Source organism: Eptesicus fuscus, chromosome 9 (genome assembly GCF_027574615.1).
Source record: "Eptesicus fuscus isolate TK198812 chromosome 9, DD_ASM_mEF_20220401, whole genome shotgun sequence".
In the NCBI taxonomy this organism is placed as follows: Eukaryota; Metazoa; Chordata; class Mammalia; order Chiroptera; family Vespertilionidae; genus Eptesicus; species Eptesicus fuscus.
Window position 1 is genome coordinate 28,348,838 of NC_072481.1, and position 24,903 is coordinate 28,373,740.

General features: G+C 52.2%; 1 protein-coding gene and 1 non-coding gene across 4 annotated transcripts in view; one reads left to right on the forward strand and one right to left on the reverse strand.

Moving 5' to 3' along the window:
* Nucleotides 1–6,129: 6,129 nt before the first annotated feature.
* Nucleotides 6,130–6,192, forward strand: LOC114235072 (U7 small nuclear RNA). Its single transcript, XR_003621252.2, has one exon. It is a non-coding gene; the product is annotated as a U7 small nuclear RNA (small nuclear RNA).
* A 7,066-nt stretch (nucleotides 6,193–13,258) lies between these two features.
* Nucleotides 13,259–24,903, reverse strand: part of PTPRF (protein tyrosine phosphatase receptor type F) — an 81,925-nt gene continuing 70,280 nt past the window's right edge. For 2 of the 3 annotated variants that reach the window (XM_054720425.1, XM_054720423.1), the window contains exons 22-34: nucleotides 22,419–22,451; nucleotides 21,543–21,640; nucleotides 18,884–19,007; nucleotides 18,543–18,718; nucleotides 17,743–17,862; nucleotides 17,393–17,547; nucleotides 17,025–17,310; nucleotides 16,735–16,913; nucleotides 16,391–16,517; nucleotides 16,014–16,139; nucleotides 15,687–15,841; nucleotides 15,461–15,596; nucleotides 13,259–15,037 (exon numbers count right to left, since the gene is read on the reverse strand). In XM_054720425.1, coding sequence (XP_054576400.1) covers nucleotides 14,969–15,037; nucleotides 15,461–15,596; nucleotides 15,687–15,841; nucleotides 16,014–16,139; nucleotides 16,391–16,517; nucleotides 16,735–16,913; nucleotides 17,025–17,310; nucleotides 17,393–17,547; nucleotides 17,743–17,862; nucleotides 18,543–18,718; nucleotides 18,884–19,007; nucleotides 21,543–21,640; nucleotides 22,419–22,451 — 1,784 coding nt within the window. In that variant the 3' untranslated portion in view covers nucleotides 13,259–14,968. The remainder of the gene's footprint in view (nucleotides 15,038–15,460; nucleotides 15,597–15,686; nucleotides 15,842–16,013; nucleotides 16,140–16,390; nucleotides 16,518–16,734; nucleotides 16,914–17,024; nucleotides 17,311–17,392; nucleotides 17,548–17,742; nucleotides 17,863–18,542; nucleotides 18,719–18,883; nucleotides 19,008–21,542; nucleotides 21,641–22,418; nucleotides 22,452–24,903) is intronic. The other variant, XM_054720426.1, reaches the window with a different exon arrangement.

Sequence of the window (24,903 nt, forward strand, 5' to 3'; positions counted from 1 at the left end):
AATTTGTGTTGTACAGTAAATTTGTTTATCTGTTTAAGAAACTGCCAAACTGTTTTTCAAAGTGGCTGTACCATTTTGCATTCCCAGCAACAATATGAGGATTCCCGTTTCTCCATATCTTTGCCAACATTTGCTATTATCTGTTTTTCTGATTATAGTCATTCTAGTGGGTATGAAGTGGCATCTCATTGGGGCTTTAATTTGCATTTCCCTAATGACTAATGATGTTGAGCATCTTTTGATATGCTTATTAGCCATGCACATATCTTCTTTGGTGAAATGTCTATTCAAATCTTTTGTCAATTTTTTAATTAGGTTGTTTGTCTTAATATGAGTTGTAAGAGTCCTTTATATAATCTGGATACAAGTCCTTTATCAGATAGAGGCGTTGTAAATATTTTCTCTCATTCTGTGGCTTGTCTTTTCATTCTAATAGTGTCTTTTGAAGTGCAAGAGTTTTTAATTTTGACGAAGCCTAATTTATCAGTCTTTTTCTTTTATGAATTGTGCCTTTGGTACGTTCGCATTAACATTTATGCAGTTCTGTGCTGCCTCCAGAATCCCGCCACCGCCACTGCCAGCAGCCTGCTCCCAGCCACTCTCCTCTGTAGCCAGATGAGGATAATTCTCGCTTCTGCCCTTGCCCCCTGCCATCTCCTCCACACAGCCGAGTGACTCTTGAATACTTAAAGCCAGATCGCGTTACTCCTTTTAAAACCATCAAATGACTTCCATCTCATTCTGGATAGAGGCCAAGCCCTTGTAATGGCCCACAGGGGCTCTCCCTCTGGGGAGCACGCCCGCCCACGTCTTTCCCTTCCCCCCCCTCCCCGCCTCCCCTCTCCTCCCCTCCCTCAGGCATTGCATCTGCCTTTCTCTCTCCTAAACTCCAAGGGCTCTTCCACCACCTCTGTAACTTTCTAAATAAATATTCTTTTATAATTTGAAAAAATACACATAAAAACACACAATCTTCCCCCACCCCCATCCCATCCCTCGCCCCCTATTTCCCCACGTCTGAATGGCTTGCTCCCCACCTCCTTCAGGGCCTTGCTGACACGATACCTCCTCAGGGAAGCCTTCCCTAACCACCACTATATGCTTTACTTTTTAAAATATATATAACATATTTTTATTGATTTCAGAAAGGAAGGGAGAGGGAGATAGAGAGATAGAAACATCAATGATGAGAGAGAGAATAATTGATCGGCTGCCTCCTGCACGCCCCACACTGGGGATTGAGCTCTCAAGCCGGACCTGCGACCTGACCTGGAATCAAATCAGCCATTCTGGTTCAGAGGTCAGTGCTCAACCACTGAGCCATGCTGGCCAGGCTATACACTTTATTTTTCTACCCATTCGAATGCCTTCTCCATGAGGCCGGGGCTCTGTGTTTGTTCATCACTATCCTCACCACTTAGGACAGCCCTGGCTCTTTGAATGAGCTTACTAAATACTTGTTGAGTGAACAAATGCTACTCCTTCACTTCATCCTCACAATGAACTTCTGAAGATGGCTTTACTTCTGACTCCATTTTATAGCTGAGGAACCTGGGATGCAGGGAGGTTAAGCAACCTGAAATGAACACTGGGCCTGAGGGTATCTGTTGAGTAAAGGAATGAATGATGAACTGAATGAGTAAACAAACAGGAAGGGGTGTGTTTATACTTGAATGATGCCTTTGGCCTTCACCTCTGGGTCACTCACATTTCCACTCTTGCCTGGAGGCCCCAGTGGCTGAACAGAGACCTTTTTTTCTGGAGCTTTGGAGGCTCTGGTCAAAGGGACTCAGTGAGCTGCAGGAAAAGCCCTGATCCCTCAGCACCAGGAACACGTGGGCACACCCTGACCTGCTCAGGTTCAATGGGAAGGGTCGGTCAGTCCATGCAAATGGAGAAGTCAGCCTTACCTCAGCTTTGCAGACAAGGTCAGCTGGGAAAGACCAAGGCCTTCTAGCCTATGAAATATACAAATATAAAAATAAAAATGTTTACACCAGACGTACACATGCCCACAGACACACCCTGATTCCTCTGTTGAACAAAAACACAGCCTTTCTTTCTGGCGGTTTTATTCTCCGCTCTGGGGAGGATGGCTCAGTGTTACAGGCAAAAAGCCCCGGTGAGCAGCACCAAGAGGCGCCCCACTGGCCGCTTCCACTTCCCATTCAGTCCTTCTCTTTGTTCCCACTAACTGTTCTGTGGGGTTTTGTTTTGGTCTCAGCCACCAACATACCTTCGCCTCAAGGCTAAATCCCACCCATTCTTCAAGACATCATTCAAGTTCTACCCATTTGTGCATTTTTTTTTACTACACTTGATCTTAGCCAAAAGGCCGAGAAGCGATTATTTGTGCATTTTTTTTATTTAAAGAGTTTAAAATAAACACCTGACTCGTGTACAGAAAGGAAGACAACTCTGTCTCCCGACTTGGACAATGACAGGCACCCTCAAAACTCAAAAGCCAACCCTGGGTCCTCCCCTAAATCTGCTCCGCGCCTCGGTTCCCCACCGCAGGAGCGGCACCAGCCCTCACCCAGGTGTGCAGTCATCCTTGATTCTTCTCTCTTGCAGCCACATCCACACCTTCTGGCCCTACTTTCCAAACTCTATACTGAATTCTACTCTTTTTACCTCCTTTGTCACTACCGTCCCACTTCAAGCACCTTTCACCTGGCCCACTGCAACCAATCTGTTCTGTTGTCTCAATCTGTTCTCCAAACAGCAGCCAGAGTGATCTTGCTAAAAAGCAAAGCTGAATTCATTGCTCTCTTAAAAACCCTGGAACACTGCCTGTGCCCTCACTGTGAATCCCAAGTCCCTTGTCCTGGCCTCCCAGGCCCCTGCCCACTCTCCACCCCATCCTGCCCCGTTTTTCCTTTGCTCTCTGGGCTCCAGCCATGCTGGCCTTATTTCTGTTTTTTTTTTTTTTTTTCCTCTTCTTTTATTTTTCTAAATTATATTCTTTTTTAAAAAAATAAATATTTTATTGATTTTTTACAGAGAGGAAGAGAGAGGGATAGTCAGAAACATCGATGAGAGAGAAACATCGATCAGCTGCCTCTTGCACACCCCCTACTGGGGATGTGCCCGCAACAAAGGTACATGCCCTTGACCGGAATCGAACGTGGGACCCTTGAGTCCGCAGGCCGACGCTCTATCCACTGAGCCAAACCGGTTTCGGCTCTAAATTATATTCTTACTGATTTCAGAGAGGAAGGGAGAGGGAGAGAGAGAAACATCAATAATGAGAAAGAATCATTGATCGACTGCCTCCTACACGTCCCCTACTGGGGATTGAGTCCACAACCTGGGTATGTGCCCTGACGGGGAATCGAACCGTGACCTCCTGGTTCATAAGTAGACGCTGAACCACTGAGCCACGCCGGCCGGGCTGTTTTTCTATAAGGATTTATACTCCCTTCTGCCACAGGGCTTTTACGAGAGACCACCTCCTCCAGCAGCCTCTAACTCCCACGGGAGTGCGGGTCCTGGTTCCTGTATTGCTCTCACCGCACCAGGCACTCTTCCTGCAGAGCATCTGACGGTGTGTGATTTCTGTGACTTACGTCTGTTCCCCACAGACTAAGCCTCTAAGAGCAGGGCCTTCGGTTTTCCTCTGTCGGGCCCATTGGCCTGTGCAGTGCCCGGTTCATAGCAAGTGCCCAATAAACATTCCCAGAATGCTGTTCGTGAAAAGCACAGATAAATGAAGCCACGCGGATTGCAGTTTGCATAGTAAAGCATTCGGGCTCTGGAGTCACACAGATCCAGGTTCAAATCTAGATTCTGCTCCCTTCCTAGCTTTTCGACTTGGGGTGAGCTGCTTGACCTCTCTGGATCTTAGTCTTCAGCTGCACAAGCTACTATACAGGGCTGTTGGGGGAATTACATTTTAACAATGCAGGTAAAATGTATGTCACTTCTAAGTGCATCCTCTCTAATAAAATGTTAATATGCAAATCAACCATCACTCCGCTACATAAACCACACCCACCAGCCAATCAGGGCGAGTATGCAAATTAACCCCAACCAAGATGGCTACAGCCACAGAGAGCAAGGTTTCCCAGGTAACAGAGCAAGCCAAGCTTTCCATAGCCGTTGCAGGCCTAAGCCTCCACTCAAGCTACAAAGTTTCAATTATAGAAGGTAAACAAATTCAAACAAATGGCGGCAGAATGGAGCTTGAGAGAGCAGGCCAGGGTTGCCGGCGGCAACAGGGGAAGCAAAGCTTTCCGCACACCCTGGCCGGGCTCACCCGCTTAAGGCTACAAAGTTTCAATTGTAGAAGGAAAATAAATTCCAGATACCAGGGCCTTCGCTTAGGTTGTCAGGGGGCGTGGCCGGCCTGCAAACCACCACAGGCCCCTCGCTCAGGCCGACCCACACCCCAAGGGAACCCCACCCTGATCCGGTACACCCTTCAGGGCAAACCAGCTGGCCCCCACCTGTGCACCAGGCCTCTATCCTATCTAATAAAAGAGTAATATACAGATTGATCATCACTGCAACACACAATATAGCTGCCCCCATGTGGTCAAAGATCCTGCCCCCATGTGGACACAAGATGGCCACCACAAGATGGCCAGCAGGAGAGGGCAGTTGGGAGGCACCCGGCCTGCAAGGGAGGGCAGTTGAGAGGGACCAGGCCTGCAAGGGAGGGCAGTTGGAGGTGATCAACCCTGCAGGAGAGGGCAGTTAGGGGTGACCAGGCTGGCAGAGGAGGGAAGTTGGGGGCAAACAGGCTGGCAGGGGAGCAGTTAAGCATCATCCAGGCTGGCAGCAGAGTGGTTAGGGGGTGATCAGGCTGGCAGGCAGAAGCAGTTAGCGGCAATCAGGAAGGCAGGCAGGCAAGCAGTTGGGAGCCAGCAGTCCTGGATTGTGAGAGGGATGTCCCAGATTGGAGAGGGTACAGGCTGGGCTGAGGGACAACCCCCCGCTGTGCACGAATTTCGTGCACCGGGCTTCTAGTAGTAATATAACAGGTATTATATAAATGTAATACGTGTATACCATGTGTCTGTTGGATTAAATCTTTAGGACCACAGAGGAGCTTACACAAGAGCAACTGCAGAGAATGCCCTGAAAATGTGCCAAAGAGGCTGGAAAGAGCCATCCCTGGAAAGGAGTCTGGGGCACAGGTCTTTGGGAGGAGATTGAGGAGCATCCTAGTTCTGGGGCCAAGAACTGCCCCCCAGGTCAAAGTTCAGTCCAGGTTCTAGGTGACCCCTATTTATTTAAAAAAATATTGCTGGTAAATCTCCATTCGAGCCATTGCTAGCATTGGTGTGGGTGATGAGGAGAAACGCAGCTCATCAGGGAGAGGTGGTTTGGTGTGGATGCAGGAGCCTTCTCAGTGGAGGTGGTTGGGGATGGGAGGTCCTCTCAGAGCTGACTGGGATGTGGGCTCAGGGTCAGAGCAAAAGGTGGGCCTCCGGAGAGGAGCTGGGAGGGGAGGTTCTGAGGACTGAGTGACTGCTGGGGCAGCTCCAGCTATAATTCCTCCCACAGTCAGATTTACCGCTTGCCGTAGGGCCAGGTCAAACACTTCCCTTTCGGTCCATTTAGCAAACATTTACCGAGTCCCTCCTTTGGGCCAGGCGAGGCTGGGAGGTAAGGAAGACATGGCCCTTGCCTTCAAAAAGTTCACAATCCAGCCCTAACTGGTTTGGCTCAGTGGATAGAGCGGTGGCCTGTGGACTGAAGGGTCCTGGGTTCGATTTCAGTCAAGGGCACACGCCGGGATTGTGGGCTCGATCCCCAGTAGGGGGTGTGCAGGAGGCAGCCAATCAGTGATTCTCTCTCATCATTGATGTTTCTATCTCTTCCTCTTCCTTCCTCTCTGAAATCAATAAAAAAATACATATAAAAAGTTCAGCCGAAACCGGTTTGGCTCAATGGATAGAGCGTCGGTCTGCGGACTGAAAGGTCCCAGGTTCGATTCCGGTCAAGGGCATGTACATTGGCTGCGGGCACATCCCTGGTAGGGGGTGTGCAGGAGGCAGCTGGTCGATGATTCTCTCTCATCGATGTTTCTAGCTCTCTATCCCTCTCCCTTCCTCTCTGTAAAAAATCAATAAAATATATATTTTTAAAAAAAGCCTATAAAAAAAAAAAAAGTTCACAGTCCAGTGATGACAGCTCTTTTTGAATTTGTCTAGTAGGTCTTCCGATTTTTACCAGAAGGCCCTCAAAAAAAAAAAAAGAAAAAAAAAAGTTCACAGTCCAGTGGAGGAGACAGATAAATCAAACCATAATTATCATGTCAATTTGCACTTCATTTCTGCACTGCAGCCTGGATAATTTCTTTGGTATTTCCCCTTATTTTAGTATGTGACCAGCTGAAGGAACAAGAATAATCTCAGCACAGCACTATGGTTACGGGACCAGCAGTACAGCTGGGTGTGTGGCTGCCTGGATGAGTGTGGGGGCGGAGGGGCTGAGATGGGATTCCCAGAGGAGTTGGGTGTCCCCAGGCATAGGCAACCACAGCCTGGGGTGCTTCTCTGCCACTTACTTACTCTTATGGGAAAAAACGTATGTCAACCGCAGCAAACTAGGAAATGCCTTTAAAATAGGGAGCGCCACCCCCCGAAAGTAACTGCTGACATTGTCGTGTATGTCCTTGCCGGAGCTTCTCTAATTTTAATGTTCCTGCAGATGCCCTCAGGAACTGTTTCAATACAAATTCTGATTCAGTAGGTCTGGGGCCTGTGATTGTTTCTAAAATACTCCTAGCTGATGCGGATAGTGATGGTCTCCAAATTCACTTGAACGAGATTGTAGGCGATAGATGTGCATGCATGCGTGTGTGTGTGTGTGTGTGTGTGTGTGTGTGTGTGTGTTTTTTGGGTTGTTTCCAACTTTTCAATATTATGAGCAGCACTGGCTGGGTATCTAAGTGGTTAGAGCATTATCCTGATACACCAAGATTGTAGGTTCAATACCCAGTCATGGCACATACAGGGAGCAAGAAATGAATGCATGAGTAGGTGGAACAACAAATAGATGTTCCTCTTTCTCTCTCCCCTTCCTCTCCCTCTCTAAAATCAAATGGTTTTTGGTTAATCCTCACCTGAGAATATTTTTCCCATTGTTTTTTCTTTTAAAATAAGATTTTATTTTTTAAAATATATTTCTTTATTGATTTCAGAGAGGAAGGGAGAAGGAGAGAGATAGAAACATCAATGATGAGAGAGAATCATTAATTGGCTGCCTCCTGCACGTCCCCCACTGGGGATCGAGCCTGCAACCCGGGCATATGCCCTGACTGGGAAAGAAGCCATTACCTCCTGGTTAATAGGTCGGTGCTCAACTACTGAGCCATGCCAGCTGGGCATTTTCCCATTGATTTTTAGAGAGAGTTGAAGGAGTCAGGGGAGAGGGAGAGAGAGATACATCGATGAGAGAGACACATCAATTGGTTGCCTCCTGCACGTGCCCCCACTGGAGCTGAGGCTAGAACCTGCTATCCAGGTATGTGCCCTTGACTAGAAAGTGAACCCAGGACCCTTTGGAGTGGAGGTCGACACTCTAACCGCTGGGAACACCGGCCAGGGCTCTCTATAATCAATTTTTTACAAAATATGTATTTTTATTGATTTCAGAGAGGAAGGAGAGGGAGAGATAGAAACATCAATGAAGAGAGAATCATTGATCGGCTGCCTCTAGCACACCCCCTACTGGGGATCGATCCTGCAACCCAGGCATGTCCCCTGACAGGGAATAGAACTGACCTTCTGTTCATAGGTTGATGCTCAACCACTGAGCCACACCGGCTGGGCTAAAATCAATTAAAAAAAGTGTTATGAACAATGCTGCAGTGAATCTTTGCCCATAGATTTAAAAAATATTTGTCTGCTTGTTAACTGTATATAAATTCCTAAATGAATATCACGGGGTCAAAGGTAAAGCATATTTTAAGTCTTCTGATAGATACTGCAATTTCTCCTCCACAAAGGAAGAACCAGCATAGATCCCCACTAGCAATATGAGTGCCCAATTCCCCACACCAATGTTAACACATAACTATTGACCATTGGATAAATAATAGTACCTGATCTTTTTTTTTTCAATGTGTATTTCTTTGACTTATAGGCTCTGTAGAAACAAAAGAACAAAAAGAAAAAGAAAATAAATTTAAAAATTTTAAAAACACAAAAAGAAAAATAGTAAGGCTCTGTATCTTCCATACTTTCATGAAATTTGTGTGTCTTTTATAAGTTGCCTATTGTGTCCTTGTCCATTTTTCTATTAGGGCATTTACTTCTGTTCTTACTGATTTGAAAGCTCTTATTTATTAGGGATTTAACCCTTTTCTTTTTACAGGTGTGCTTAAGAAAAGGTGTGCCCTAGCTGGTTGCTAGTAGTTAGTGTCAGCCTGTGAACTTTAGGGTCCCAAGTTAGATTCTGGTCAAGGGCATGTACCTGTCACAGGCTTGATCCTTGGCCCCAGCTGGAGTGGGTGCAGAGGGCAACCAATTGATGTACCTCTCTCACATCGATGTTTCTTTCTCTCTGTCTCTCCCCCTCCCACTCTCTCCAAAAATCAATGGAAAAAATATCCGCAGGTGAGGATTAACAACAGCAGCAAAAAAATGTGTGCTTAAGCAAAGGCAAGTATTTAGATAAGGCTGGGCTAAAGGGTTCAGGGAGAGGTGGGGCAAGAGTCATAGAAGAGTATGAAGAGTCTAAAGTTCCAGACTGTCATCCCAGAGGGTGCAGCATCCTCGTTACATCACGCCTCTCACTCTGGAAACTGGGTGGCTGCCCTCATCCAACAGCGTCCCCTCCCGTACAGCAGGGCTGGGTGAGCACAGCCTACTTTGCCCCCAAGATTTCCATTAGATCCCACCCAGCTTTTCTTTATGTTGATACATATTCTTCCGATACCTTATTGTTCATTTTATCGAGGAACAATAACATCTGTAACCAAAACTGAGGGAGGGGGATTTTCCAAAATTAATCTAATATCTACTTGGAAGAAAATCAGGGGACTAGCTATGTCAGGTAATAAAACCACAAAAATTAAATGAGTAATTCTGGCTCAGACAATACCGACAGATGAAAGACTCAAGGCCCAGAAGTAAACTCTGTGCTTGTAACTTCATATGTGATTTTTTTTTTTAAAGGAAGCATTACAAATCAGTGCAGGGAGGAGGGTTATTTAAAATAATTTTTTTGGGGAAAAAAACAATTTAGATACATTATCCATACACTGAAGTATTTTTTAAAATAAGAATTCCAAGAGATAGTAAGCAATGGAATCAGATTGACAAAGAAAACAGCTGAGAAAACCACAGCCCTGGATGCCTGAGTCCAGACTCGTTCTCCCCGGAAGCCGGGGCAGGTTTTAAGCTCAGAGTCTACAGATAAAAAAATCAAAGTGGGTGATGGGGCAAGCACCAGGGTAATTTAATAAAGAAACCCACTAGCAAAGCCTCAACAGTTGCCATACAGCCCTCCTTCATCAGGTGGTTCATACAGAACCGGACACAATATCTTCACAGTTTCTGAGGAAATTTTGTTTATAAAGATGGCAAAGTTAAAACTGAGAGTAAGTATAAAAGAGAGATTTTCAGACCTATAAGAATCAGAAACGTTAGAATCCTTTGTGGAAAATTTTCACAAGGGAGCACTTCACCAAAGAAAAAGACGAACAGGCTGTACCAGAAACTGGCAGCTGAGTGTGATCCAGGGTGAAGGGAATGAGGAAAAAACTGGAAGACTTATTCGAAATTAATGTTTGAAAGATTTTTCATGAACATGAAATGAAAATGCTATTTATTGGTTTTCAATTTTTAGAATGAAAGACTTAATTACAGAAATAGAACAGAAAGTATTATAAACCTTGACAATGTGATATAATTTTACAAAAGGTTGTTGGAGGAGGGAGGAAGGGGATCATGGAGAGTGAGCTAATTCCCTCATTCTTCATAGAGGGTAATCAATAGTTGCTGCCTCCGGTGATAAATAAAGAAATAGTTGTTTAAAGATATTGTTTCAAGTCATGAGGGAGCTCCAGCAAGAATGAAAATAATATAGCTAACGAAATCAGGAGCTACAGGGGGAGATCATATACATTAATTAAATCTCACACATTTTATTGTGGTCACCAGGTACCATCTACTGAAAGTGCCACCTACGGAAGATACGACGCTCACTATCCACAGAACTAAAGTGAGAAGCTTCAGGGAATGAAACGAGTTGGGGAGAAGAGAAAAGGAAAGCTTACCCTTTATTCTGTATCCTTCAAGACTGAATTAAAAAAAAAATTAATTTCAGAGAGGAAGGGAGAGGGATAGAGAGATAAAAACATCAATGAGAGAATCATTGACTGGCTGCCTCCGGCATGCCCCCTACTGGGGGGGAGGGGGATCGGGCCCGCAACCCGGGCATGTGCCCTTGGCCGGAATTGAACCTGGGACCCCTCAGTCTGCAGGCCAACACTCTATCCACTGAGCCAAACCAGCTAGGGCAGGACTGAATTATTTTTACCTGTTTTATCATGTGCATCCATTTTTTAAATAAAAAAGCTACAATGGCCTTAGCCAGTTTGGCTCAGTGGATAGAGCGTCAGCCTGCAGACTGAAGAGTCCCGAGTTCGATTCCAGTCAAGGGCCCATACCTCAGTTGCAGGCTCAATCCCCGGCCCTGGTTGGGGCATGTGCAGGAGGCAACCAATCGATGTGTCCCTCTCACATCGATGTTTCTCTGTCTTTCCCTCTCCCTCTCTCTAAAAACCAATAGAAAAATATCCTCAGGTGAGGATTAACAACAACAACAAAACCTATGGAGATAACCACTTAAAACAATTATGGGCCCTCGCCTGTGTGGCTCAGTTCGTGGAGCATCATTGTCCTCTACAGAGAAGTCACCAGTTCGATTCCGAGTCAGGGCACACGCCCGGCTTGCAGGCTAGATCCCCAGTAGGTGGCGTGCAGGAGGCAGCCCGTGGCTGTTTATCTCTCCCTTCCTCTCTAAAAGCAATAAAAACATATAGGAAAACAAACAAACAAACAAACAAAAACCTTGGCACATGGATAACAGAAGAGTATGTAGCAGCTTAAAAGATGAGGTACTGACAGAGAAAGAAATTCACAATACTGAAATGGAAAGGGCAATTTGCAGAAAGATATGAGTAACATGATTCTCGTTGTGTAAAAACTAAAGTTTATAAACATATTTGTATATTCATAGAAAATGCCCAGAAGAATACAGACTAAACTGTGACTCCCTCCAGCGAGCTGGGGAACAGGGAGAGAATGGGACTGTAATGTTTTACGACTTCTATCCTATTTTGAAAGATTTTTGTTTTTAAAACATTGTATAACTTTAAAAGTTTGTCACTTTAGAAATTAAAATGCTATTAATTCTTTTCATTTTGGGTGCTATTAATTCTTTACAGAACTTTAGGAAAATTACAAAGAAAGGAATCACCCAACCTCATAACTCTCGGTGTATTTCCTTCCAAATATTTTTCCTCAATGCACCTGACTCCGTTTCCAGCTAAAGGTAGGAGGGAGTAGTGTGGAGTGATCAAGTGATGGCAACTCCACGTTCCAGTTAGGAGCCTGGAGTAGGTCACTCAGCCCCCATGGCCCGCCCTCTCCAGCTCCATAAATGGCAACCTCATCCTTTGAGTTGTTCAGGCCAAAACTGTGGACTCAACCTTGACTCCTCTTTCTCTCATCCATTCCATAAGCAAACCCTTAATTCCATCTCCAAGATATAACCTACTCACCACACCTGGATTTCTGCCATTTCCTCTCTGATCTTATCCCCCACTACCTCCTCACCCCCTGCTCACATGCTCATGGCTACAGCCACACCAGCCTCCACACCTCGGGCACATGGATGGGATTTGGCTCTATCTGCTCCCTCGGCCTGGATGCTCAGTTTGAAGGTGTTTAGGCAAAATCTCTCAGCAGCTTCACGTGTTCCTCAAATCCCATTGCTTCAATGAGGCTTCCTCTGACCACCCTGGAAATCAAACCTTCCCCATGTGCCCGATTCCTCCTAATCCCCCACTTCTCACTTGCTAACAAACGTACTGGTTTTTCACACGCATCATGTTTCATCTCACTCAAGTGTAAAGGCCACGAGGGCATTAGTCTTTGTTCAGTGCACCGATAGGACCAGGACACAGCAGATGCTCACTACGTCTGTGTTGAACGAGTGGATTGAACCCTTATTTTCTCATCTGCACAATGAGCATAACAGGACCCACCCTGTACTGTGCTGTGAGGATTACACGTCTTTCCCTGACTGGGTGCTAACTGGTTGCTAAGTGAAATAAGCCAGCCAGTGAGGGAAAGACAAGTACCATCTGATCTCATTTATATGTGGAACCTAATGAACAAAACGAACTGACAAAACAGACTCACAGATACAGAGAACAGACTGACAGCTGTTCAGAGGCACAGACAGCAGTATGATTACCAGAGGGAAAGGGGGAGGGAGGGGGAGGTAGAAGAGGGTGGAGGGGGGTGAGTGGTGATGGAAGGCGACGTGGAGTGGTGAAATAAAACATAAAGGTATCCATCACTCACCTTATGAACACTCAGAATCCACCTAACATCACCTCCTCCAGGAAGCCTGCCTTGACCCTGCTGCAGGGTCAGGTGCTGCCTCAGTGCACCCACAGCATCTGTGGTGGGCTCATCGTGATTGTCTACAGTCTGGTCGTTGCCAACTCATGTATTTTTCTCCCCCACTTGTTCTGGGTCTCATTCATCTGTGTCCCCAGAAGTTCCACGGTTTGACAACATGATGGGACATGCCTGATCACTAGTGGAGCGGCCACAGGACTCAACGAGTGGATACTGCTGCGTCCAGGGGCCAGAAGGCCACACCATGCCCAGTATCGACATCGCAAGGATGACAAGAATCCTCACTGGCCAGTTTCCATACAGTCACCGCCTCCACGGCCGCAGTGGCAGTGGGGAAGCAGAGAGGCAGGCAATGGGAAAGAGTGTGGCACCTGGAAGTGGGAGTCCCAGTACCTGTGACCTGGGGACGCAGGATATCCTAAAGGTGAGGAGAGACAAGGGTATGTATATTCCCAGTCCGGGAGCTGCTCCCATGTGGGGGACTCTTTACAGGTACCGGGGCTCCGTCTTCTGGGTCTGTAACCTCTCCTCTCAGAGAGTGAGCACCATGCTGAGCGTCCACCTTGTGACAAATCCTCAGGACGGCCTCCCTGTCTCCTCAGGTCACCAGAACCTACTCCTAGGTATTGACTTACAGAGGCCAGACTCCGGTTCCAGAAAGAGCTGAGACAAAGGCCGGGTTTGTAAGAAATCTGATTATTCAAATTTATTACCATCAAGATTTATGCAATGATGCTGTAGTTTTCTTAACAAATAGAAAACAGACTGTGTACAACAGTGAACTCTACAGCACTAGCATCCACAAGGTAAAAATGAATGTCGCATCCAACATTACCAACCCTGGATTGTTGATCTTGACCGAGCCTAGCTAGATCGTGGGACTTCTGCTTCCAGTCCCTCGGCTACAACAGCTATGCACCCTTCCCCGCCCCCACTTACCTATCTAGATAGTGCTGCCCAGAGGAAGAGGCCCTCTCCCTGCCCCTCAGCAAGCCAAGATTATAAGGATTGATTATAGTACCATTGAGAAAAGTCCAGTAGTCTTGCCACATTGGTTTCCGAGGGCATCGTGAAGGAGTGGGAAAGAGCAATTCTCATGGGCTTTGAAAAATAGCTGCAAACCAGGGAGGAAAATCATCTGGCCCCTTCTGAGAACAGACATGTGCTGCCAGGCCTCCTGGCCTGGACCTGAAGGGCCAGCCGTGCCCCTGCGTGGCCCTGAGGTGTGCAGGGTGTGGCACACACCCTGACCTGTGCCAACTGCTTCGGCCACACGGCCAGACCCACCGCCTCCCACCACCACCCCGCACCGCACTGCACCCCGCAGTGCTGGGGACGAACGCCAGCCTCCGCGGGCCCTGAGGTCAGCCTGGCAGCTCGCAGGGAGCCCCAGGGGCACCGAGCCGCCTCCCCTCTCAGGGGTTTGAAGCAGAGGCCAGGAACTGACTCTCTTTATTTCCTTGTGTTTTTTTTTTCTTTTTCCTTTTTTTTTTTTTGGATTTTTTGGATTGTTGTTTTTGTTTTTTGTTGTTGCTTTTTTTAACCTTTGCAAACACGATGGTGATGAGGAACGCCTTGCCAGGCTCCCCCCGACACGTCTGGGGTTCTGGGCTGTGAACGTTACACACACACGGGAATAGATGACTGGGCTGAGTGTTTCCTATCTCTTCCTCGCCCACCACTGTCTGTGGGGCCTAACATAAGGCTTTTAAGGAGAAACAAAACAAAACTTAAAAAAAAAAAAAAAAAGTGTTCCCTGCATTTGGCTGAAACAAGATCTTGTCTGAAGGCCTGGAAGAGCAGCGGAGCAGTGAGGCCCCCGCGTAGGCTGGCGGCCCCGGCTCCACACGCATGAAGAAGGCATGATCGTCCTTCAGCAGTAAAAGTTACACAAGAAAGGATCCAAGTAACTCAAAACAGAAAGTAGACTACACCCCAACCCCCACGGCAGCCCATTCTGCAGTTAAGAATTTGCAAAAGGAAACATCAGAGAGAAGAGGCTAGAATCCCTCAGACTGCTCCACTTAATGTATAAAAAGAGGCTTTGTCCCATCCCCACCCCATGAGAAGAAGCATGAGAAATGCGACAGCGGAGCAGAGAGTTCGGAGTGGGCTCCGGGCGGGCCTGGTGGACAGAGATGGCTGCCGCGCCTGCCCCGCCGGCCCGCCCAGGGGCCAGGGGGCTCTGGGCTCTCTGTTTGGTGTGGGAATGTTCCTGAAACGCTGCGATCCCAGGGGCTGTGCTCTGTCAGCAACGGCATCCGTGCAGGAGGGCTGGATGATGGTCGGTATGGCTCAGAGGAGCTGGTCCCCTCCGGAGCCCCTAGGCAGGGGCGGCGAAGGAGAGGGGGCGGTAGTTACGTTGCATAGTGGTCAAAGCTGCCGAGGTACTCCAAGGCTGCACGGTAGCACAGCTGGTACTGGTCCTGCCGGGACAGGGGGACGGTGAGCACGGGCAGTGCCAGTGGGTTCCCCAACATCCTGCCACGGGCACTCGCACTGCAGCCGGTGGGCCATGGGCTTAGCCTCTGCTGGCCAAGAGCAGACGCTGGACCCAGACCTCTGCCCCAGGCAGCATCCAGAGGGCCTGAAAGAATCCCTGAAGGCTCATCTCTTGCTCCCTTCCCCACTGCCCACATCCACCGACTGCCCCCGAGTCCACCCTGCAGGGACTGCTATGTCCAACCCTAGCCGGAGCCAGGGACACCACTGGTGCTCAGTGCAGAGCTGCCGGATGAGGAGCTCGTCCTATGGCGGAGTTGTGCTCCCAGAGCCCTCCTGCCCTAGACGCCCAGGCAGAGCTTGCCATGGTCAGTGTCGGCGGCGTGCTCGTGCACCGGCCCACGTACCTCCGTCTGCACCATGGCCGGGCGCTGTGTGCGCAGGGTCTTCACCGTCTGGAACATGTCCACCACACCCTCGTAGCGCATCCGCTCCAGGACGATGCTCAGGGTGATGAACACCCCGGTGCGGCCCACGCCAGCACTGCGAGGGACAGCGCTGGGTCAGGGGCCCAATCCACCAGGCCCGTAGGCCGCCCCGGCCCCTGCCCAGCCCTCCAGGGGCGAGTCCCACCTGCAGTGCACCGTGATGGGCCCGTCCTGCCCAAACTGCTCCTTGGTCTTGTGCACCTGCCCGATGAAGTCAATGAAGCCCTCCCCGGTCTTGGGCACACCCTGCTCTGGCCAGTCTGTGAACTGGAACTGCCGGATCGTCCTCGACTGCCCATCCTGGGAGCGGCAGGAAGGGCGCGGGGTTAGTGCCGCAGGCTGCAGCCCCACCGGACCAGGCGGGGAGCACGACGACACAGGCAAGCACCCTGGGAGCCAGGGCACACCATGCAGGCAGGCCCCGCCCCACGTGTCCAGGCAGTTACAGACATGCTCCCCTGTCCAAACTCACCCGGGCGTCCGTGACCTTGAACTCACGCAGGATATACTGTGGCATGTTGTACTCAGCCATCGGGTCAACAACAAAGTACTGGTAGCGAGCGGAGCGCTCTGCTGGCCAGTACTGGTGGCATTTCTCCTGCGGACAAAGGGCCCGCCGCCATGATCAGGTGGGGAGGAGAAAGGGAGGGGGCTCCCAGTATCAGAGGATTCTGAGGCAGGACCCCTAAGGTGGTGATAACTGGGGGGGGGCTGGGGGGGAGGGGAGAGGAGGGAAGGGAGAGGAGATCAGAGGTTATGCTGATGGGAGGCTGGGTATGAGAGGAGAGAAGAGGGAGGGGGTGGCTGGTGTGCTCCCAGGTATCAGAAGGGCCCTGGGGGTGGGCTCACCCTGCCCATCTCCCGAAGCCGGGTCAGCATGACGATGATGGTGGAGTTGTGCTCCCACAGCATGCGCCAGAAGTCCTCGGTGCTCTCTGCCAGAGGCCCCTGTGTGGCTATGTAGGCCTTTTGCTGTCTGGGGTGGACATAAGACTGGACATGCTGGAGGTGCTGTGCTCCCCGAGTCTCCCCAAGACTGCATGGTCTCTTGGGGCCCCACTCAGATCACCCCTCCTCCGGGAAGCCCACTCTAACCTTCTGGGCTGGCCCTACTCTATTGTACCCCCAGCCAGCCAGCCAGGCCTAGGCCTAGGCCCCCATAGAGTGTGGTGGGCAGACACAAGCATGCTCACCTATAGCCGTCCAGGAAGCTGGCATTGATGTAGTCAGAGCCCTCCACACCCCGGATGGGCTGCAGGCACACGCGGGTCAACTCATAGGGCATGATGTTCACCAGGCGGTTCTTGAACTTGTTGCAGGGCAGGTTGGCGCTGATGAAGCGGGATGTGTGGGCCTTGGAGCTGGCCAGCAACTGGCGAGAGGGAGGGACTGGTCAGGCCTGGCTTCCGGGCGGGGGAGGGGGGGGGAACGACACACACACACTCATCCCCATGACCCAATCCAGGCCCAGCCCTCGGCCCACCTTGAACTCGAGCTCCATGGCGGTCACACTCTCCCCAGGAGGCACTTGGCCCAGCTTCTGGATGTGGGCGTAGAGGTTGCGGGCGGGCACCTCTGTGTGTCCGCACGTGGCGGCCTCCAGCAGCGCCTCGTGGATGAACACGTACTGGTCCTCTGTCTGCACCATGTAGTTGCGCTGGGACCGCATGCACGTCACGTGGCCGTAGATGTCAACCGTCTTCTCGTGCTTCATGCGCTCCAGCATGGCGTCGATCACGATGAAGCAGCCGGTGCGGCCCACGCCCGCGCTGCAGGACACGGGCTCGGCTTGGGGCACAGGTCCACCCACCCCCCGCCCCGCCCCGCCCCTCGGCGGTGCTGCCCCCTCACCTGCAGTGCACCACCATGGGCCCGGCGTCGAGCGGGTTGCAGGCCTTGACGCGCCGCAGGAAGGCCAGGATGGGGGTCGGGTACTCGGGAACGCCATGGTCTGGCCAGGCCATGAACTGGAACTGGCGCAGCTCCCGCTTCTCGCTGGAGCCACTCTGGGGAGAAGGGTGGGGAGAGAGTGTGTGAGGAGGCGTCTGCCTACACAGACTCAGGGCAGGGGGACGCAGTGCTGGCCGTCACAGCGCACTCCCGCGTGTCTGAGCCGACTTCCGAGCCCCAACCTCCGACCTGGAGTTCCCGCTCGCCCACCCGGCACACCACGCTCAGGGAAGCATGGGACAGGCCCGCACCTTGTGGAGCGCAAAGGTGCGCACAGTGTACGTGGCCAGCTCCACCGTGTCCAGCAGGGTCACCTGGATGAGGCCGTAGGTTTCAGTGCCGCGGACCGGCCAGTACTGGTCGCACTTCACCTGCAAAGGGACAAGCAAGGCGGGGTGCAAGGGTGTTTGGAAGTGCCCATAGGCTCGGAGGGGCAGGGGCCCTGGGGCAGAAGCAGGGTGGGAGGATATGAGGCTCCCCACCCAAGCTCTCAGAACCACTGTGCCACCCCCTCACCCCAAGTCTCTTGGGGCCCCACAGCAAGTTCTCACACTACATCGCCAACCCTGCCCTTGCCGGGGGAATGGGGGCCGTAATTGAAATTTATTTATTCATGACCAGATCGCACCAGGCACATTTTCTGCCAAATTTACCCATAATGTTTATGTGCCATTTTCAAGCTCTGTAAATTTTACGTTCCAGTCAATGCTTTGCAGTGCAGAAGCAGATAACAGTGGCTCTTTCCACTAATTAACTTGGAGATGTGTTAATGCCCCAGGAACATCCAGCATCTGGGGAACACGTGAACATCCCGGGAACATGCCAGCAACTGGGGAACATACACACGTTCCCAGAAAATGTAGCATCTGGTGCAATATATTAACATCCCAGGAACCCACTGGTGTCTGGGGACCACAGTAACACCCCAGGAAAACAACAGCACTTGGGAGTTCCCCTGGGGAACTTCGTCCCACAGGGACGCAAAAGGTGCTCGCGTCATCTGGTGGCTATTTCCCAGCCCACCTCCTGGCAGAGCCCTGCCCAGTCTTACCCGGGACTTCTCCTCCAGCCGCGTCATCATGACCACCGTGGCTGTGCGCTGTTCCCACACCATCCGCCAGAAATCGCCCATGGTCTCGGGCAGCGGGCCCTGTGTGGCAATGTAGGCATTCTGCTTGCGGTAGCCATCGATGTAGTTGGCATTGATGTAGTCGCTGCCCGGGACGCCTGTGGACAGGAAGGGACATGGGAGAGCATTATCCTAGGGTCCCCGTCCCCACCCACCACACCTCAGTGCACCCCAGGACTCGTGGGCCTCTTCTGCAGAATGGACGATCACCCCAGCCAGCAAGGAGGAGAGCGGGGGATGGGAAGGGCTCGGCCCTGGCTCACCGTCGATGGAGGTAAGGATGACACGGGAGTGGTCGTAGGCAATGACATTTGCGTAGCGGTTCTTGGGCTTGTTTACCTCCAGGTTTGAATTCTCCCAAGTGAACTGCTGTCCAGGGTCAATGGACTGCAGAGAATGGAGGAGGCAGGTGGAGTGGGTAAGAGCTGAGGTCTCCCTACTGCCCCCCCAAGGGGGACTCAGCCTTGCAGGTGGTGCCCACATCCCATTTCACTCCTAGGCCACAGCCAGCCCCTCTGTCCATGGTTCCAGTGAAGGGTGAACTCCAGCTGCCCCAGCCATGAAGCTCAGGGGCTGCCACGTCACTTGTCAGGAAGGTAAAGAATCAAAGCCTCTTCTGGCCGCGGGACACAGCCCCTTGGGGTGAGGTGAGGGCCGGGGAAACTCCCTCAGGCCCTGCACCCAACTAGTGAAACGAGCGTAGAACGAGAGGAAGCAAAGGCAGCCAGCCCTGCAGTACCTGCCATTGCCCAAGGCTCTGGCCATTCACCACAAGGCCCTGTCTGGCTCTCCCACCGCTCTGGCTGATTCTTCTGCCTCCTCCCCTTCCACCTGCTTTTCCGTAGGCAGGACATAGGGCTCTTTCAGGGCTCCTTCCCAGGCCCTCTCGGACTGTATGACCTTTCCTGAGTGACTTCATTAGCTCGCAGGATCTTACACCCACGTGCTGGAGCTCCCATAACCCAGCGTGCAGCGTAGAGTCTCCCCTGGGCCTCCCGTCTAAACAGCCAGCAGTCTCCTTCCTTATACAACGCGGATCTGATGACCAATTTCCTGCTTAATGACTTCCACGGCTCCTCCTTGCCTCACCTCAGACGACGATAATAACAACAGCTCAATCTTAGCGAGAACTTATTGCCTGCTTGGCACTGATCTAAACCCTTTGCATGTATTCCCTCATCTAATCCTTCCACGAAGCAGGTTCTATAATTACCCTCTTTTTACAGATGGATACAATCCGGTTTTCAGCCCACGATGTTCTCCATGTTTTGGAGCCAGCCTGGGACTCTCCACAGGGCAGCCTGTACCACTTCCGTAAGTCCCCTCAGCACAGTCCACCTCTCAGCCCCACTTCCCTACACATGTCCGCCACATTTACAAGGCACGTCGCTCTCTTCCATGTTGATTATCTGTCTGCACTCACTTCCCCAGTGAATGAGCTCCCTGAGGCCACTTGTCTCCATAGCCCAGCACCCAGCACAGGGATGGCACAGGGCAGGTGCTTGACAGCTTGACAATGAGTGGATGACTGACCGACCATCAAAGGGAACAGAACTATGGGACCCTAGCAGAGGGAAAGCCCTGGGCAGGCCAGGGTATCCAGAGAAAGCTTCCTGAAGGAAGAGGGTCTTGCAAGGAAAGCTCATGGAGGAGGAAAGGGGGCAGAAGGTGGAAGGGGAGACACAGAGCCTGGAGAGGGGGGCACAGAGCCTTGTTGGGAGGAAGGGCAGGTATGGGACATGGCACTTATCGTGTGTGGGCTGAAGGCCATGGAGGGCCTTCCTGGCCAGCTGCCAAACTGAAGGCAGGGAGCCCAACTCGCTGGGTCTGTTACCCTCGAAGCAGGACCTTATGCAAAGCAGGCCCCAGGGTGCTCCAGGGGCAGGGGCAGCAAGCTTGCCTTACGGCAGACAGGTGCCTCAATCTGCCTGCCAAGCTCAGCACCCTCTGCAGAGCTCGGACACACCCCTTGGAATCTGCCTGGCTCACAGCCTGTGGAAGGGGAATCGTGGTGCCCGCGGTGAGGGTGGACGCAGCTGAGGATGGACATTTGACCGGAGCGGAGCAAACGCCCGGGCTGGGCTGAGCCAGCCCTTCTATCACCTCTTCATCCCTCACTGAGAGAGGGTTCATCGCAGGCGAGGTCTGTGCCAGCAGCAGAGGAACTGGGGCTGAGCCACAGGGGCAGCTCCCTCTGTGCTCCTCACCTTCACTAGCAAAGCACCTCCCAGCTGGGCAACTTGGAAGCCCTCAGACCCCAGGCCCAGGGAACAGGGCTCAGAAGTCTGAGCCTCCAGCGGGCAGGAGTCCAGGCCAGAGTGCAGGGAGCATGTGGGGGCCCCCCGAGAGGAGGGTTTGTGCAGCCTGAGCTGAGACCCCTGGCTCCCCATCTCTGTGACCTGTGCAGCTCTGATAACACGTGAGTACATGCTTGTGCAGGGCACAGGCTGTGCCTGTGTGTGTCAGGAAGGCCTGGCTATGAATCCTGGCTCTATCAGCCATCAGCTGTTTGACCTTGGGCAAGCCACTTGCCCCCTCAGCCTCAGCTTCCTCCTCTGTGAGATGGCTTAATAACAATACACACTTCACAGGATTGTGGAAAGGACTAAATGCAATGATGCATGGAAAGTACTTAACCCAGAGCTGGCCCAGAGTAAGTTCTTAGTACATGATAGCCATTATCATTGATGTGTGTGTGTGTGTGTGTGTGTGTGTGTGTGTGTGTGTGACGTTTTGCCTGCCTCTGTGAGCATCTGGGCATGGGTCTGAGTGTCCAGACCTGGAGTGCTGGAAGGGCCGCGGCCAGGCCCAGCACCCGAGTAGCTGAGTTCCCGACTGCTGGCGTGCTCTGGGGAAGCCTGGAGCCCCTGACCCAAAGCTGGGACCTGAGGCAGGAGAGAAGCCGGGGTGGGGACGTCTCACCTCATACTCCTGGGAGAACTTGAGGCCATCGTTGGCTTTGAGGCGCTCAATGTTGTCCGCGAGGTCAGTGATGGGGATGGGCGGGTGGTCTCGCATACCTGGGGGCACACACAGGCTGAGTTAGCACGAGGCCTGAGCGAGGTGGCAGAGACAGCTCCAATGCATGTATGTGCACATGTGAACGTGTGGCCATGGAGCACTCGGCACTGGTGGCATGGAGACAGCGGCGCATGCGGCGACAGGATGGCAGAGCACACAGTGGCCGGAGGTGGGGAGAGGACAGAGAGGGAGTGTGTGCGCCGTGCATGTGGGAGCATGTCTGTGTGACGCGGCGCTGAGTGGGGGCACCAGGGCCCCACCTGGTGGGTTCTCAAGAGGGGTGAGAGGCTTCCTCCCTCCCAGGCGGGGGCGGTGGGCTTCTTCAGCCTGCATCCCCCCCGTGGGCAGCCCTCCTGCCCCTCACTGGCGCGGGTCACCATGGGAGACTCTGTGACATCATCGCCCCAGCATCAAGCATGTGGATGGAGTGATCACGAAGTACAGAGACATGGCACGGTGACATGGAAGAACACGGAGAGAGGAGCAGCGGTGAGGAGGAGATGTAGAGACAGGGAGACAGAGAAGTGTCAGACTGAGGCTGGAGGCCAGAGAGGCGGAGACTCAGAGATGGGGCCGGTGGGAGGGAACACAAAACGGAAGGAAACAGAAAGGGGAGAAGGAGGGTGGAGAAGGGGAAAGATGAGACAGCGAGAAGGGGAAAAAAGAGAGGAAAGGAGAGAAGGAATCAAGGGAGAAGGGGGGTGACTGGGTGAGAAAAGTAGAGGAAAGATACGGAAGCCAGAGTAGGCCCCAAACATGGGAACTTGGAAAACTAACTTGAGATATTCGGGCAACTGGGGGCACTGGAACCTGCAGAGAAAAAGAAACAAACAGCAGGGCAAGAGAAGAAAGCTGGTTAACCTTCTCTGGTCACATCACGGTGGGACACAGCGGAGGGGCGGTGACGTGGTGAAGGGGCTCAGGGGGCTTGGGAAGGCAGGAGGAGGAGGAGAAGGAGGAGGAGGAGGAGGAGGAGGAGGAGGACGACGACGACCAGGGGCAGCAAAGCCAGTCCCACGCAGGCCTCCTGCCTCCAGAGGCAGACAGACAGACTTCCCACCAAGAGCCGAGTGCTCTCAACTCCCGGGGGCCTGGGAAGCCTCTTTTTATGACTACATTCTTGGTCCAAATCAACCCTTGTCCCCTCTGGTAATAAAATTAGACCTTGGCTATTTTCGGAGGATTTGGCAAAAGCCAAGTGTGCTTTTATACAGAGATGAGGCGCATACGGCAAGAAACGAGGGGTCAGTCTGCACGAGAACGTGCAGCTGCCGGGTCCCTCTTGCAGCTTTTCTGTGGGGCTGAAAACATTTATTTTCGGAAGAAACATTAAGTGATAAGAGAAAAAAAAATTAATGTTTACTGAATGAAAAACACCGTGAGCTGTGCAGAGTGCGGCCGCTCCCACTGCCCCCACTGCCCCCGGTTCACTCGGCGCTGCAGCCTCCAGCCAGCAGCCTCAGTTCCTTGACCTTCAGATTTTTGGTGACGCTCGCCAAGCCCCTTCCCCGCTGCCTGACCCGGGCTACAGCCTCCCGTCCTTCCGGCCCCCGCCTCCTGCACTTGGCCTTTAACACCACTGCCAGCCTCCTCTCCATCCCTCCTTTCCTCTCAGATCCCGCCATTTCCCTCGGGCCCCTGCAGCCACAGGAATCCAGGAGCCGTCCCCTGGGCCCTCCGGCTGCTCAGCAATCCTCCCCGGCACGCACACACCCAGGCCACGGCTTCTCTCAGGACCTTGCTCTAACCACTGCCTCTCATCCTGGAGAACACAGGCCTCGGGCTGAGAACGCCAGCAGCATGTTCCCTACACCACCCTCACCCGCCTCCCACCCTCCTGGCCTGGAGCTCAAAGGCGTCCCCCGCCCCCCCTTTTCCCAGGCTAAATCCTACCCCTCACCCAGGGCTTGGACCCTGCGTCACAAACCCTCCCTCAAATGACCCCTGTCCATAAACTATGCCAGACTGGAAAGGATCGCACCTCTCCCTCCTCCCCTGCGTGCTCCAGCCCATCCTGTCCTTCACACTTAGCCTCTGAAAGAGGCTTCTCCACTAGCTCTTTCCCCGCTCACTGATGGAAATCCCTGGAACGCTTCCGCCCTCAGGGTTCAGTCACCGGGCTCTCTCCAAGGTGCCAACGGCCAAAGCCAATGGTCCCTCCTCTGGGTCTCCGCTGCACGCTCCTTGGCATCTCCCGCACCCATGGTTTCAGCCTGGATGTCTGTGTGAAGGTCCAGACCCAGACTCGGCTGCTGCCTGGAACCCGCACCTCACTGCTAGCCAGCAACCAGGAGCCATCTTTGCACCCCCCCGCCACCCCCCACTTCTCACTCCCACGTGCAATCAAGCCCAAGCCCAGCTGCCTGTCTCCTTCCTTCGCGCTCCTCTGAGTGCCCTTCCCTCCACCTCCACTGCCACCTTCCAAGCCCAGGCTCTCAGCACCTATCACTTCCCGGTGGCCTTCGAAACAGCCTCCCTCCCACCTTCGCCCCCTGCAGCCTGTGTTCTGCACGCACGGCAGCCAGAGAGAGATCTCTAGGGCACAGTGCGACCCTGCCGATCCTCCGCTGAAACCTTTAATGCCTCCCTGGCCTCTGAAGATGAAGTCCAAACTCCTGAACCTGCTGCTCAGGTTCCTCTGACCGGACCTCCATGGAACCCTCCAGCTCATCCCTGGGTTCTCCATAAGCCCAGTTCCAATGCGGCAGAACACTCAGCGCCTCTGAACTGCTCCTGCGCGTGCTATGTCCACCGTTGAGAGCTCCCCACCCCCCACCCCCGCTTTGCTCCCTTAATGACCATATGGCGTGGCATCCCCTCTCTGGAGGTTCTTTGCCCTCCAGAGCCCCAGCATCCTGGAGCTGCGACTCCTCAGATACCGAGGTTGCAACAGCCTGCTAGGTCTGCCTGGGTCTCTCTCTCTCCGGACATGTGCCCTTGAACTCAGTCACCACGGTGTAAGGGAGCCCACGCCACATGAAGAGGCTTCACGTGGTTGTCCCAGCTGACAGCCCCAGGTGGGCTCAGAGCTGATTCTAGCATCAACCACCAGACGTGGGAACAAACTAGTCTTCAGAATTCAGCGACCAGCCAACTTTTCTATAAAAGACCAGAGAGTAAGTATTTTTGGCTTTGTGGACATAACAACGTATCTACCACATCAACTTAACTCTGCTGTTGCAGTGTGGACGTGGTTCTATACAATGCCTACGTAAACGGGCATGGCTGCGTTCCAATAAAACTTTCCCGGCGGAAACAGGTG